The 15,940-nt window shown below is 41.6% G+C and overlaps 1 protein-coding gene across 1 annotated transcript in view; it reads right to left on the bottom strand.

Moving 5' to 3' along the window:
• Positions 1 to 866: 866 nt before the first annotated feature.
• Positions 867 to 15,940, bottom strand: part of LOC139017290 (cyclin-Y-like protein 1) — a 40,298-nt gene continuing 25,224 nt past the window's right edge. The window contains exons 5-10 of the mRNA XM_070425536.1: positions 14,892 to 14,927; positions 12,278 to 12,329; positions 9,722 to 9,841; positions 5,306 to 5,472; positions 2,123 to 2,288; positions 867 to 977 (exon numbers count right to left, since the gene is read on the bottom strand). Coding sequence (XP_070281637.1) covers positions 867 to 977; positions 2,123 to 2,288; positions 5,306 to 5,472; positions 9,722 to 9,841; positions 12,278 to 12,329; positions 14,892 to 14,927 — 652 coding nt within the window. The remainder of the gene's footprint in view (positions 978 to 2,122; positions 2,289 to 5,305; positions 5,473 to 9,721; positions 9,842 to 12,277; positions 12,330 to 14,891; positions 14,928 to 15,940) is intronic.

Raw genomic sequence — 15,940 nt, 5'->3', positions numbered from 1 at the left:
CAGGGCACATACCCAGGTGCCAGGTTTGATCCCCAGTCTCAGACACTGGATGGGAGGCAACTGGTAGATATTTCTCACATATCCATGTTTCTATCCCTTTCCCTTTCCTTCTCCCTTCCTTTCCCTCTGACATCAATTAAAAAGAAAGAGAAATCTTCAAAGTCAGAAAAACTGAAATGAAAACTCATAATTAAAATTATTTTAAAGTAATTCATATATGGTAACAATGTCCAAAAGGTTCCGGAGGAAAGGAAACAGCACATAATATATATATTTAAAAAGTAGCCATTTTGCTCTAGGAAGCAATATAAATATTTAAGGAATTTTCTACTGTAAAATAATCCATTTTCCACGTTATTAAAGTAAACATTAAAGCATTTGAAACTATACTAGTATACAGAAATAGGTACTTTAAACTTACTAAGTGAGAGGACCAAAGCTGAAAAGAAAACGTCAAGTGGCAGGTTAACTAGAAATTGTTAAAAGTTTAAGAGAGACATTTCCTTTGTATCCAAAAATGAAAACAAAATTAAACAAATGTAATAACCTCTAGTAATAAAAATAATCAAAGGGAAATGAAAAATACTAAGGATCATAAATGAAGCATAGGCTAAAAAAGATCCTCATCAGGTTAAAACCTTTCACTTATTTTTAAGAGGAAATACTAAACTTGCCAGAATAGGGAATATTATACTTCAACAGTCCTTGTTTTGGTAGGTGAGATACTCATTATGTCAACCTCCCCCTCCCCGCCACCCCTGTCTCCCTTAAAAGAAAAGAACTTATCTGGGATTGGAGCAGAAGCAGTGATTCTTCTCCAGTCCTTGCAGATGAGGCGCTCACCATGTCACAGCCCTCATTCCTCCTTAAGATAAGATGGCATGGCCACGCTGCACATCAGTAAGGTTAGCACAGCTGCCAGATTTTTTTGTGGCCACCCTGCACAGGTTTTTGTTTTCACAATATCTGGAAATGGCCTAGGGGGAGACATAAGATAGAACACAGGTACATTCAAAATAAAGGAGCTGCAGCTTTCACAGAGAAAGCATCACTGATAGCCACACAGTCCCACTTCTTTATATGGATTATAGTCATTGCCTCTTCGGAGAGCTGGCGTATACACTGCATGGTCCTTGGGATCCTATTTTATGTTCATCCACGAAGTTAAGTAGTTTAGGGACTCTGGTTAGATTGACAGAGCAAAGGGGAACTCAGTATTTTTTTTTAGTTTGAGTTTTTTCAAGATGTCAAAGGTGTGACAGTCTTCCTAACAACAGGATCATCTGTTGTCTGTACACTTGGTTCCTTAAATATAATAAATATACAGTTGGGAAATGTTATTGTTTACTCAGCTATTTACATTCTATCCAATCTTCATTAGCTAGCGTTTACTCTAAGGAAATTTTAATGAGGCAGGCATGTGCTGTATTTTACTGAAAGCTCGAAAGGTCTAGTGACTGATGCACCATCAAGGTACTATTTCACTTGCACATTAAGGCAGACGCACTCTAAAGGACTATTAAGTACCACAAAAACTGTCCATTTTAGTTATAATTTTGTTGTATACTCCCCAGAATTCATAAGCCATAAATATTATTTTGTCGCACATCCTTTACAATTGCCATTAAAAACCCATATACTTTCTACACCCAGTGTTTGAAGTACATATTCTACAATCTAAGTATCAGTCTCTCAGGTTACTTTTGTCTAACAAACTGAAGGTACTGAACTGTGATCTATACAGAAAAGACATGAATTTGCAAACTGAGTTAAGAGTGATAAGTAGAATATGGTTGTAGATATGATTAATGATACAATTGTAGGAAATTATTCATGTATGGTTATAAAATAGAATACAGTTTCAAAAAAAACCATCAAAGTTTAAAATGGATTTAAATTATTCTGAATCGTGGTCACAGAAAAGGTAATTTTTATAATGTAGGATTCTTATATACACCATAAAAATACTGCTAATATGATGTGAGAGAGTTAATAAGTCTTATTCAATGTGTTAGTTTAAAACAGCTTTTCATTTTCCTAGTCTCTACATAATATGATTTATGCACAGATACTGGTTTTTGAGTCTGACAGAAAACCCCACTTTGTGATTCCACAGCTTTACCTCTAGGTTCAGTGCTCTTTCTTTTCGAAGAGGAGACAATGCAATACGCAACAATCCATGGTCACTTGCTAAGGACCGAAGGTCAAAATAGTATTGGGCATAGACACTGGTAGAAACGTACAGACGAAACCGCAGTAGACATATGTATTGCCTTTCCAACTCATTTCTGGGGAAGAAGGAAAACACAAAACCACCACAGGGCAATTTTAGTCAACATGGTTCTCTTCAATATTGTCATTCTAAGATAGTAGGTTGGCTCTGAGTTTAGTTTTGAATTAAATAAAGGCTACCCAGCTGGGCTAATACACTAATGTTCAACCAGGCAAACAAGGCTCAACCATTTGTGGTCCCCTTTGAGTTTGGGACAAGGGGAAGGACTTTGAGTTTGGGACAAAGGGAAGGAGGTTATGTCTCTTGTGCACAACAGCTGTTGACTAGGGGCTCAATTATCAGAGTCCCATTAGTGCAGCTGTAGGTTTCTTCTTCTTGCTCACTCTCAGGTCTCCACTCTAGTGCTCAGATGAAAGGAATGATGTATGCTGTTTCTTAGCCCTGAAGAACTTGCAGACATTTTACCAGGCTGATAGCAGGAAGAGGATTAGTAAAATAGAGATGTGCCAACAAAAGGACTGGGCACATCACCACAGCAACAAATGGATCCATTCAGAACCACCACTCTTATCTTTGAGGGGAAAACTCTTGGAAAATTATCAGACACCAAAAAACAAACTGAGGAAGAGACAAATCAATGGAAGCATGTACAATGCTCATGGACAGGAAGCATTAACACCTTTAAAATGTCCATACCACCTCAAATAATCTCTTTCAACCAAATTCCTATCAAGATGCCAATGCCATCTTTTACAGAAGTAGAACAACTAATCCAGAGTTTTATACATACCCACAAAAGACCCTGGACAATTCGTCACAGCAGTTGAGAGAAAAACAAATGAGGCTGGAGGTATCACACTACCTGATATCAACCTCCACTACAGGGTTATAGTCATCAAAACAGCATGGTACTAGCATGAAAACAAACATAGATCAATGAAACAAAATTGAAAGCCCAGAAATAACCCCACACCTATATGTTTAATTACTATTTGACAAAAGAGGAGACTTCATTCAATGGTATGAAGACAGTCTATTCAATAAATGATGTTGGGTAAATTGAACAGATACATTCAAACATTGAAGCTAGACCACTTCTTACACCATATACAAGAATAGACTCAAAATGGATTGTTAACCTAAATGTAAGTGTCAAAACCATAAAACTCCTAGAAGAAAACATAGGCACTAAAATCTGGAATATTTCTCTTAGTGCTTTGCTGATAGATTACCCTGAGCAAGCAAAATAAAAGAAAAAATAAAGGAATGGGACTATATCAAACTAATAGTTTTAGTATAGCAAAAGAAAACAGCAACAAAATAAAAAGACAACCCACTGATGGGAAAACATATGTGACATTGATATATCTAATAGGGGGTTTAATATTCAAAATTTATAAAAAACATTTATAACGCAACACCTTATAAAAAACATATACAGCTCAATACCAAAAATATGAACAATCTAATTAAAAAATGGACAGAGGACCTGAAAAGACACTTATCCAAAGAGAGCATACCGATGGCTGATAGATAAGAAAAGATGCTTAACATCACTGATCATCAGTGATATGCAAATTAAAACCACAATGAGATATCCTCACACCTGTCAGAATGGCTATCATCAACAAACAGCAAGTGCTGACAAGGATGTGGAGAAAAGGGAACCCTCGTGCACTTTTGGTGGCACGGTATATTGGTGCAGACACTGTGGGAAATAGTATGGAAGTTCCTCAAAAATTGAAAATTGAACTGCCTATTACTCAGTGATTCTACCCCTGGTATATATCTGAAGAAAACCAGGGCACTAATTGAGAGGATATATGCACCCTATATTCACTGCAGTATTATTCATAATCCTTAAGCTGTAGAAGCAACTCAAGTGCCCATTAACTGATGAGTGGATAAAAAAGCAGTGGAATATTATGACTCATCCATAAAAAAGAATGAATTCCTGCCATTTGTGAGAGAATAGTTTGACCTAGAGGGTATAATGTTAGTGAAATAAGTCAGTCAGAGAAATACAAATAACATATGATTTCACTAAAAAGCAATATAAATGAACAAACAAAACAGAAGCAGACTCAGAGGTAAAGGGAACATTTTGATGGTTGCCAGAGGAGAAGAGGTTTGGGGGCGCTGGGTGAAGAAGGTGAAGAAATTGAGAAGTACAGACTGGCAATTACAATGCAGTTATGGGGATATAAATTACACCATGGGAAAGAGAGTCAATAATACTGCAATAACTACGCATGGTGTCAGGTCAGTACTAAAAATACTGGGGAAAACACTTCGCAAAGCACATGATTTTCTAACCATTATGCTGTACACCTGAGACTAATATGAAATAACTAGAATCCCGGTGCACAGATATGTGTTCTTGCACAACCCGGGACCCCTCAGGGGATGTCAGAGAGCCAGTTTCGGCCTGATCCCTGCAGGCCAGGCCGAGGGACCCCACTGGTGCACGAATCTGTGCACTGGGCCTCTAGTATGCATATAAGATCTTTGGTTAATCTCTTCCCGCACTTCCCACTCCCCCATTCTCTCTGAGATTCATCAGTCTGTTCCATGTTTCCATTCCTATGGTTTCACTCCTGTGTTAAGCATCTGCCCAGGTCGCCAGTGCACATCATAACTACTGGCTGGGCAGCCGGTCGCTTAGTTTTCTCTTTATATATAGATATTGAATGTAAAGTCTTATTGAAAATAAATGAAATTTTGAAAACGGGGGAATAAAAGACCTGAACTGGTGGAAAGCGTTAAGAAAGGCCTGAAGGTATTTACATTACTGTTGTTTTTGAATCTGAGCTTCTACAAACTTTGCTACCAGAGAAATATACCAAATTATCACACAGATTATTACAATAATAACACATGAAGACATACTAATTAATGAGGAGCATGAAATGTCAAAGCAAATATGGATAGAAAAATGTATGTAATTTTATGCCTAGTTCAGTCCTCTGCACAATGGAACCTTTCAAAATATTTCTTATTTTGTAAACTTTATGGGGGCAAATAAGGTATTCGAAAATGGTTTGAAACTTCATCAAAATCTTGCCAACTCACAAGTTCTTGATTGTAATGCCCCTTAGCAATGAGAAGAAGTGAAAATTCCACATAGCCTCATCGTGCAGATACTTGTAGGTCAGAATAATCGCTCCCAAAACAATGCGTTTCCAGTTAGATGGGCAAATGTCGATTTCAGCATAAGATAAAAGTCTTTCTATGTAAACCTGCAAAGTAGAACACTGGTTTTTGATTCTAGTTCAGTTTAAGTGCTGTGATAAGAACTTTCAGGAATGATAGATTTCATCAGTTTTTGACATGCCTTTTATTCATAGCTTCTAGAGACACTGCTTGGCCAGCCAAAGCCAGAGGCCAAGAAACAGTTGCAAATCAGACACTTCTACTGCCTACTTTCCCATGTGAATTTCCAGCCTGCTCACCAAAGAGTCGCTGGTTCCACTCTTGGCCCCTGTCAGGACTCATGCGGGAGGCAATCAATAGATGTCTCTCTCTCATACTGATGATTCTCTCTCTATTTCTCCTCTCCTCCCCTTTCTTTTCTACTTTCTCTGAAAATCAATGGATAAAATATCCTCTGGTGAGGATTAAAAATTTTTTTAAAGAGAGTCCCCCCAGTGGCTGCTGTGTGGTGCAGCAGGACTGGCAGTGCAAACAGGTGTGTCTGAGGCAGGTCTCTACAACTGTCAGGTATTCCTGGACTTAGTGCCTTTGTAAGAAACACACACGCACACCAAGGATAGACATTTCATATCCCCTAAGCCTCACATCTCCATCACGATTCTGTGAAATCCATCTCTGTCTTACACAACCTGAAGCTTGGTCAGTTCTGTTGGTTTCAGTTGGTAGCAGAGCTGCCAGTCTCTATCTCCCTGGTTCTCCTCTAAACCTGCCAGATAGCTGGTGAGATCTCATGATTTCTTCACATGTATTACATGTCTATTCTACAAAGAACTGGGTGAAGTTAACAGCTAAGCAAAGATTATAGAGGCAAGCTGTGATTTGCTGTTTCGTCAAAGGGTTCTTTGAAGGAGAATATGTTTACTGTCGGAGATTATCAGATTGACAGCCCACATTAGCCAAGGTGTTAAAACCCAACTGTATTTTAGAAAGCAAAAGGTTACTGAACATTATGTGCTATTAGTGAAAGTTTGCACCAATCTTCCAAAGCTAAATGCTCCCAGATATCCTATGAATGAACCTCCTTACAAGGTTTAACTGTCAACTTTCTGGGAATAATTAGAGACATACACAACATTGGAAATCACTCAACTTTCCTTCATCACTTCTACAGATTTAGAATGTGCCATTGCTCATTCATTTATACCACTTGCCCTCCTGTGTCAGTGGAATTGAGATTTCTCTTTTCACTGAAACTCTTCTAGCAGTGAAGTCAATCCCATCCCACTTCTGAAGAACACCTCCCACAATTACCTCTTCTTGAACACTTTCCTGTGACAGAGATTCTCCCCAATATGAATGTATTTATGTGATACCCATCCCACTCCCCACAATCCCTAGACTGCCTCTTCTCTGTTTGCTCACAGTGAATGCCCTGAAGCTGCTTCTCATCTCCCACTCTCTCCTTCACCCACTGTAGTCTGCCCCTGGCACTGTCACTCGACCGAAACTACTACTGCTAAGGTCATCGGTGCATGTGCACATACAAACCAGAGCTCTTCAGCGCAGCACCCCACTCCCCACACATTCCCTAATGTCATGTGGGGCACTGCCATTTGCCTAAGTGCTTGGCCAAAGACATCCAATTGAGTTGACCTGTTGCAAACTGTTAGCAACTCTTGTTATCGCTGCCTGTCACTGATAGTGAGGCTGCTTCCTAGTCTATTTGTCACTTCTCACCCATGTCACTGTTATTGCCCCTGACTTCTCGGCCTCCACTCAGACTCCCAGCTACCATCATTCTCCCCAAAGCAGCCTGGATAGCTTTTGTAATCAAGAGCACTTCCCCACCCTGCTCAACTCTGCCAAAGTGTTTCCACCAAACAAATAAAAATGTCACTTTCTCCCATGGCCTGCAAGCTGCAAGGCCCAATCAGGTAACACTTGCCCTTCTAGGTCCACATGACCTACATTCTCTCCCTCATTCCACACTCTGACCACACTGGCCATACCTCACTCTTACTCAAATACCAAGTATAAGTTCCCATCTCAGAGGCTGGCACTTCTTCCCTCTGTACATAACGCCAGAGCTCCTCATCTTCCTCAGTTCAGTCAGGCCAGGGTCAGATGTCATCTCTTACAGAGGCTCTTCCTGATCACCTCTCTCAAGTAGCAAGCCCCTCTCAGCATGATATCACGTCACCCTGCTGTACCTTCGTGATATTTACTACTACCTGAGATATTCACCTTTTAACAACACTCAGTTAAAGAAATATTTATCTCTTCCTCACTAGGACAGAAGCTCCTTAAAAGCAAACACTTTATTCAACCATGGCTCTCCTCTATCCTCTGCACTTAGATCTGTAAGGACTCAGCTCTGAAGGAGAAATCATCAGGCATAGCTTAGGATGCTATCGAAAACAGGGAGAAACAATAAAATAGAAGGAAGATAAGCGAGGTTCCAGAAAGAGAGTGAGGTCAAAGTGCTCAATGCTGACAAGAAGTTGCTCATTCCATAAATATCCACTAAAGACCTGCTCTTGTTACTCTTCCTGCTTCCATGCACTTTTTATTCACACATTTTCTTGGTATTGGAATAGCTAATACTAATTCCCTGCCAGTAGCTCAGATTCATGCTCGAATTCCACATATTCAAACGCGTGGCCTGGTGCATCAAAAGCGTGCATGGAGGGGGGTGTTCCCTCAGCCTAGCCTACACTCTCTCCAATTGGGAAGCCCTTGGGGGATGTCCAACTGCCAGATTAGGCCCAATCCCATGGGCCTAAACTGGCAGTCGGACATCTCCCTCACAATCTGGAACTGCTGGCTCCTAACTGCTCACCTGCCTACCTGCCTGATTGCCCCTAACTGCCTCTGCCTGACTGCCTGATCACCCCTAACTGCCCTCCTCTGCTGGCCAATTTGGTTCTGACTAGTCTCTTTCTATGCCAATCAGCATCAAAAGCTCTGCTTCCTAGGCAGCCATTGCCTCCTCACACTTCACCCAGATTTGGTTCTGACTGGTCAGTTTCTATGCCAGTCAGTGTCTCTGGGTCTATCAACAGAACCTGCTCAGAAGTGCGGCACTGATGAGCAGCCCCGGTGGAGACCTGGAGAGAAATAGAGATGCTGCTGCTGGCCCGGCTTGGAGAGAAAGAGAGAGGCAAGTGTTGATCAACAGCTGCCACACAGGCTATGGATCAGACCCTGCTTCTCTCTTCAGGCCTCTCTCTGGGCCTGGTTTGCAGTCCCCTCAGCAGTCAGTGCTGGGTCATAGTGCCTGCAGCCACAGCAGTCAGTGCTGGGTCACCATGGCAACCAAGTGCTGACTGCAGGACTGACTTTCGGTTGGCTGAACCTCCGATTATGACGAACTCAGGGTTTTTATATAGTAGGATGATCTCTAGAGATGCCCCTCTGTCTCACAGGTGCATCATATTAATGTGTTTGAAAAGCACTCACCCTCTTCTACCCCAGATGCTCTCCTTGCTGAGTTCCCTAGCTCTTCAAGTGGGAGCACCACTCCCGCCTTTGATCAGCTGTGCTCAGCACTCCAGAGGGCTGGCAGATACGTGGAAAAGCCTGTGTCTAATCCAGTGCCCACTGAGGGGACTCTATTCGGAAGCACAGGCTGCCTCTCCAAAATTCTGACTGAACACTGACGGAGGAGGCACTGCACTAAGTACTCTTCCCTCAGACCAAGCAGGAGACTTTCCCGTTTAGGATTGTCCGAGGGAGGAGTGATACAATCCCCATTCCTTCTCACTAGAATGGACCACTCATTCCAAATGACACACTCTTTCCACAGGAATCCTGGATGAATGACACAGAGCCCCTTACACAGCTGTAGCTGAGCAGACAACCAGCAAAGCCCTTTCAGGTCCTACTGGCACTAGAATCCTGGAAACATCACAGGCAGGCACAAGAGGACAGCAAGGACGGATGAACACCCATCATCCAAGGAACAGAGAACATTGGGCTCTAGTTCTCAGTCAGGACACACATTACAACTGGCTGGGGAATGCGGCCTGCGACTCAGCTTAGACCTACACTGAACCTGACACTGCCTGGGGCCCAGAAGGTTCTGTTATTGCCCCCATCCGGCCCCATCAGCACACCTTGTATGTATGCCTGTGTGCACTGCATGTGCCTATGTCTCCTGAGGTCTGGAGGGAGAAATTGGAAACCTCTCCCTCCTGCTGCCTTTGAAAACAATTGCTTTGTGGTGAAAAAAGCAAGGACATTTTAAATCATGGTGATTATTAAGCTCAAGTGTGTGAACTTTACATCCTTTGATAGGTTTCCCTTAATAAAGTTCTGAAAGAAGAACTATCTTACCAATGTTGTTATGGCATATCCTCCTGTTGCCTTAAAGGCAATGAAGAAAGGTCGAATAAATCTGTAAATTGATTCGGGATCAGGATTATGATGAAAGAATTCCTCAGGAACCTTTTCTTCCTGAAAGAAAGCATCCATTGAAGAAAAATATTAAGTACTTTTGTAACAACCATGTTCCACTTGTGCCCATGTGCCGCTTAAAATAATTTTGATTGGGTGACATGTATTTTAGCCTTTTAAATATAAATAATGGGACCTTAAAAAACAGCGACTGAATATTGACACTCAATAAAGATAAATACAGGCACAACCTCAGAATATTTATATATTCCTTTCCACCTTCCCCTACAGTATTCTGTCGAAATGTGAACTATTTTTAGGCTCCAAAGACTTGTTGGTTATCATGTCATACTTCTCTGCAATCAACTTTGAGAATGTAACCATCAGGCTCTAAGGCTGTGCTGTGCATACAGTGCTCACCAGCCACATATTGTTATAGAGCATATCTGAAGACATTTTAAAATTTTTGTCATTCTAATTAATTCAATATTTAAATAGCTGTTTAATTGTCTTCTAGAGATCCTGACATATCTATTAGGTTTATGTACAAATATTCATATTGCTTGATGCTATTGAAAATTTTCTTTTAAAAATATACATTTTTGTTTTTCAGGCATGTTGTCCACTGTAGCTCACTAATTATACAAAGCTGAAACTCAGTTCTTACTGACCTATCCTATATAATTAAAGGGTAATAAGCAAATCGACCGAATGGCGGAAAATTGGTCGCTGTGATGCCCACTGACCACCAAGGGGCAGAGCCTCAACACAGTAGCTGACCCCTGGTGGTCAGTGTGCTCCCACAGGCGGAGTGCTGCTCAGCCAGAAGCCAGGCTGATGGCTGGCGAGCATAGTGTCTGTGGCAGGAGCCACTCCCGCCTCCGCGGCAGTGCTAAGGATGTAAGCCATCAGTCAGACATCCCCTAAGGGCTCCTAGACTGCAAAATGCACAGACTGGGCTGAGGGATCCTCCACCCCCAGTACATGAATGTCACCCACCGGGCCTCTAGTTTCTTATATAACATGAGAGGCTCAGTGCACAAAATCCGTGCATGGGTGGGTGGCTCTCAGCCTGTGCCCTCTCACAATCTGGGACCCCTCACGTAGGGTCCCTAGGCTTGACTGGTGATGAGGCCCTATTGGGGCTTACCTTCTCCTGGCTACGGGCAGCTGGCCATGCCCCCATTCCTGCCACTGCTTGCCATTGGTGTGGCATTGCCAACCCCTACCCCATCACTTGGCATCTCCCTCTGCGGACAACAGGCGTGGGGTGTGATCATTGGCTGGCCTGGGATTTCCCTCTGCGGGGGGATCACTGGCTGGCCCTGCACACCCACCACCACATTGCTAGCCAGTGGGATGGGCCTCCCTCTGTGGGTTGATTGATTGTAGGGGCCCCCAGATCAATCACTCTGCAGAGGGTGGCCCTGCCCACACACAACAGTGCTGTCTGTAGGGGTAGCCTGGATCTTCCTCTTTAGGACAATTAGTCGTGGGGCTCTGCCCACCCAGCTGGGGCTCCACAAATGGTCACCGCCCAGAGGATGGCCTGGGCCTCCCTCATTGGGGCGATCACGGAGTGCCACCCCACCCCGATCGATCGCCCCGCCAGCCAGAGGCATGTGTCTCCCTCTTTGGGGCCTTGGCCTCCCTCTGTAGGGCGATCATGGGGCGATGGCTGGGCCCCCTGACCAATCACATTGCACCCACATTGGCAGGCCTGGCACCAGTGTGTGTCATAGCATGGTCATCCAAAGTTCATCTGGAAGGTCGTTCTGCTGTTTGGTTGTTTGGTCGGTTTGCATAGTACACTTTTATTATTATAAACTAGAGGCCTGGTGCATGGATTTGAGCACAGGTGGGGTCCCGCGGCCTGGCCTACGGGGATCAGGCCAAAGCCAGCTCTCCAACATCCCTCGAGGGCTCCCGGACTGTGAAAGGGTGCAGGTCAGGCTGAGGCACCCCTCACCCCAGTACACAAATGTTGTGCACTGGGCCTCTAGTTTCTTATATAACACTAGAGGTCTGATGCACAGATTTGTGCACAGGTGGGCTCCCCTGGTCTGGCCTGCAGGGATCAGGCTGAAACCGCTCTCCAACATCCCCCAAACGGTCTTGGATTGCAAGAGGGCAGTTCTCGGGGTTACACACCCCAGAATCGACTCCCTCCTCTCTGATTGCGGGTTCATCACCTGAGAACCACAGCTGCCAAGTCACAGCAACTCAGTAGCATCTGCATTGAGTGTCAGCCCCCTGTTGGTCAGTTGGTGCCATAGCTACCAGTTAGACAGTCGCTTATGCTTTTATATATAGAGATTCCTTTTGTAAAATAATTTGATACAACATGTGATGGGGAAGAAAACTTAAAGGAAGGTAATGTGAACTCCAAGCTGGAGAAAGTAATTTTTTACTAGTGATTAATTTTGAAGCAAATCAGCATGGAATAAGCACAACTGTCTGAGAGAAAAGGACAACCTCAATACAACTGGCACTTACTGTGACAGGATGGAGTCTCTCATCAAAAATGTCCTTGGATCTATTTGCATCTCTAGAAAACAAGAACGTGATTGAAAAAAAACTAATCCAGGAATTGTTGTGTTAGCAACACATCTGCTGGGAGTAGAGGGGGGTGGAGGGAGCTTAACCTTCAACAAAGAAAGTCCTTCTACAAATTCTTCTCTTAGATCCCGTAGGAATTTTCTGACCTCTTTTTATTCAGCACATCAAATTCTCTGAAATTTTTTCTACAATGACCTGTCAGAGCTGCCTTTATAAGCATTGACCCTCCCTAATAGGCAACGCTAGGCAACCAAATCGATGGCCAGTCCTCTAACCTCTCATTGGCAGACACAGGAACATTTTACAACGCAGTAGTAGTGGGCAATTCTTCATGTGAGAATGAGATTCCTGTTTTTTTTTTTCCACTGTTTTTTCTCTTACTAGTTTCCTATATTATATTCTTCTTGATTCTTTACAATAATCTGAGGTTAAAATTTGCCTTTGTATTTTAGAAGTGACCACTCTATTGATTTGAGGGGGAAAAATGGATTGGCTGCCTCCTATACATGGAACTGGAAAACTAGCTATGTGGCCTTACAGTATTGAACCTACAACCTAGGTATGTGCTGCCCTAACTTGGAATCAAACCTGCCAGCTTTTGGTGTACAAGACAATGCTCCAACCAACTGAGTGAGGGAAACCAGTCTTCTGGGGGTTTTTAGGTTTAATATTCCACACTACTACACTCTGCTCATTTACACAGTGGTTCTCCAAGTGTGTTTTGCAAGCTTCAGTGGTTCCACTAGACCATTTCCAGGAGACCCAGGAGGCCAAAACTGTTTGTATAGAAATATTAAGGCACTGCCTGCATTTACACTGACATTTGCAATGACTGGATAAAAACCAAAGTCAGTAAAACTGGTTTCTGAGCAAGAATCAAGGCAGGGGTCCCAATCTGTGCTAGTAGTTATTCTATTCTTCACTGCCACTTGTTGACAAGAAATATGCTTTACTTAAGCACATCTTTGATAAAGCAGTGACAATGAATAATGTAATTAAAAGTTGAATCTTCTTTTTATACTCTACAGTGGTTCTCAACCTTCTGGCCCTTTAAATACAGTTCCTCATGTTGTGACCCAACCATAAAATTATTTTCGTTGCTACTTCATAACTGTAACGTTGTTACTGTTATGAGTTGTACTGTAAATATCTGATATGCAGGATGGTCTTAAGTGACCCTTGTGAAAGGATCATTTGACCGCCAAAGGGGTCGTGACCCACAGGTTGAGAAATGCTGCAAGGGGAAGTATGCATTAAGCATTTCTGCATACTGAAATGTGGTTGTTAAGGAAAAGCACTTGGAATTAGTTGTGAGATGAATGCCCTACTGTTCTCAGAGAATAATATTTTTATTTGATAATACAAGTGTCGTGCACTCAAGACTGAAAAGTGAGTCTGTCACTTCCAGGAAAATAACTTATACATTTCTTGCCAATTGCACAGTTCCAGCTATCAAGCTCAAAATCAAGATTGGGGAAAACTTGTATCCTTTTTGTAACCTAACAGTTTTTCAATACCTAAAGTTTTTTCTGGGAAGACTGGTGGTTATGTGATGCTACCTAACAAAAGTGAGTTTTGATACTGTAAAAAGAAATGTGAGCTGATACTTTCCAAATGACCAATGCACAATGTTATTTGAAAATTGCTTACAATTTAAGAGATTCATTTAGCATAGAAGATGTATGCATGGGTACTAATTTAACAGAGACCTTAGTACAAGTTCAAGGATAGGATTTAAAATTCCATTGTAACTAATTTCAGAAGACAGGTTCTGTAGACTTCTGGTATAGTATCAAAGAATATCCAAAATTATCTGAAGGCTTTGAAAATACAAACTTTTCTAGCCATAAAGATACATGAGGCTGGGTCTGCATATTGTTTATTCAAAACAAATTATTGAAATGACTGAGGTAATCACTAAGGATTGAAGACAGGGTGTAAGTGAGAATCAGCTGTCTTCTGTTGAACCAGACATAAAGAGATCTGCAAAATGTAAATAAGTGACACAATTTCCATTCGACCAATTTATTGTGGAAAATGATTCTCTTTTATAAAGAATTTTGTTACCACTATGACTTGCTTTCAGGGGTGTTTCTGCCCCCAGGAAACATTCGGCCATGGTGGATACAGCTTTTGTTGTCAAAATGGGGCCTGGGAAGATTATGCTACTGGCATCTAGTGGGGAGAGGGCAGGGAAGCTGTAAACACCCTGTAACGCTCAAGGCAATCCGCCACAACAAAGCATTATCCTGCTCAAAATTTCAACAGTGCTATAAAAACCATGTTTCAACATACAAGGAATTCATTTTTAAATTCTCAATTTTAATTTCTAATACAGTAAATATCAATATAACCCACATAAACAAATTTTCTTCAGGATCCTCAATAACTTATGCATTAGGAGTACTAAGACTAAAACAAATGGTTCATTTCAACAATGTAATAAGAGCACTATAGCTTACTCCAATAATATCCATAGTTAAAATCTAACACTAACTTTATATCTTGTAAGTTTATTAGCTAGAATAACAAGACTGGTTTTAAAACTCACCTCTTCTTTATGTGGTAATATATTGCTAGTGCCAGGCTGTGGAGAAAAGAAAAAGTAACAATTGACTTTATGTCAGGTCTGAAGACAGGTTTGAAAAGGGTTGTGGTGGGGGAAGACCATCCCCGCTGCCCAGTGGCCATGAGATCCTCATTCAGAAAGTATCACCCAAGCACTTTCTGCCTTGTGGTAGTTCTTTGTCAGTTACTAAAATTAGGAAAACCAAAATGCTAAGGAATATGCTGTTAGAAGACATGTTTTGGGTGATCATTATAACATATAAGTTATTACACTCTTGCCCTATCTTTTGCCTTTCTACTCAGAGAACCTTTCATCCTGTACAAGTTAGATCTACTTGCACACATGCTTAAATTTAAGCCACAGTAGTTTTTCCACCTGCCCACCTATTTTCCTTCTTCCCCTAAAGTTAAATAAAATGCTCTATACCGAAGAGTATCATTTAAGGTCACTTTTACATAATTGTTAAGAAAATGTAATGGCAAATATAAGAATGCAATGAAGTAAAATTATACACCGTGTAGTATTAAAAACATTTATTTCCATATTAGTTTAAATAAAATTTTAATGAGCAGATGTAAGTCCTCACATACTGCGTAAGTTCCTATATCCCTATGTTATTCCCAGATGCTGTGTAACATGAAACAAAGGAGTGCTGTAGATCAAGTTATATGCTTTTTCTCTTTGCCCCAAATGTCAGAAATGAAGCTCCAAATAATTGAGGAAAAGCAAATCTGAATTTTATAACTAGGTTATAGAATATTAGCAGTTGTACAAAGGCCTGTAGCATTGTTAGCATCAAAGATGGGCACTTCTGTAGTGCTTCAAACAGTTTCATCTTCAAAATGATTTTAAAATCATAGAATTTGAAGCATATAAGCTGAAAGGAACCAATGAACTTGTGATGATATTTAACTCAACAACCCATTTTACAGAGAAAGTAACCAAGGCTTAAAACTGACTTGCTCAAGGTCCCACCAAGAGTGAGAAGCAGTTCTCCTTCTTCTACCCTCTACCCAGGCAGTGTGGTTCCC

The sequence above is a fragment of the Myotis yumanensis genome, unplaced genomic scaffold, assembly GCF_028538775.1.
Source record: "Myotis yumanensis isolate MYYU_CA2020_CCGP unplaced genomic scaffold, mMyoYum1.0.hap1 SCAF_1, whole genome shotgun sequence".
Classification (NCBI taxonomy): Eukaryota; Metazoa; Chordata; class Mammalia; order Chiroptera; family Vespertilionidae; genus Myotis; species Myotis yumanensis.
This window is presented reverse-complemented; position numbering and strand designations above follow the sequence as displayed.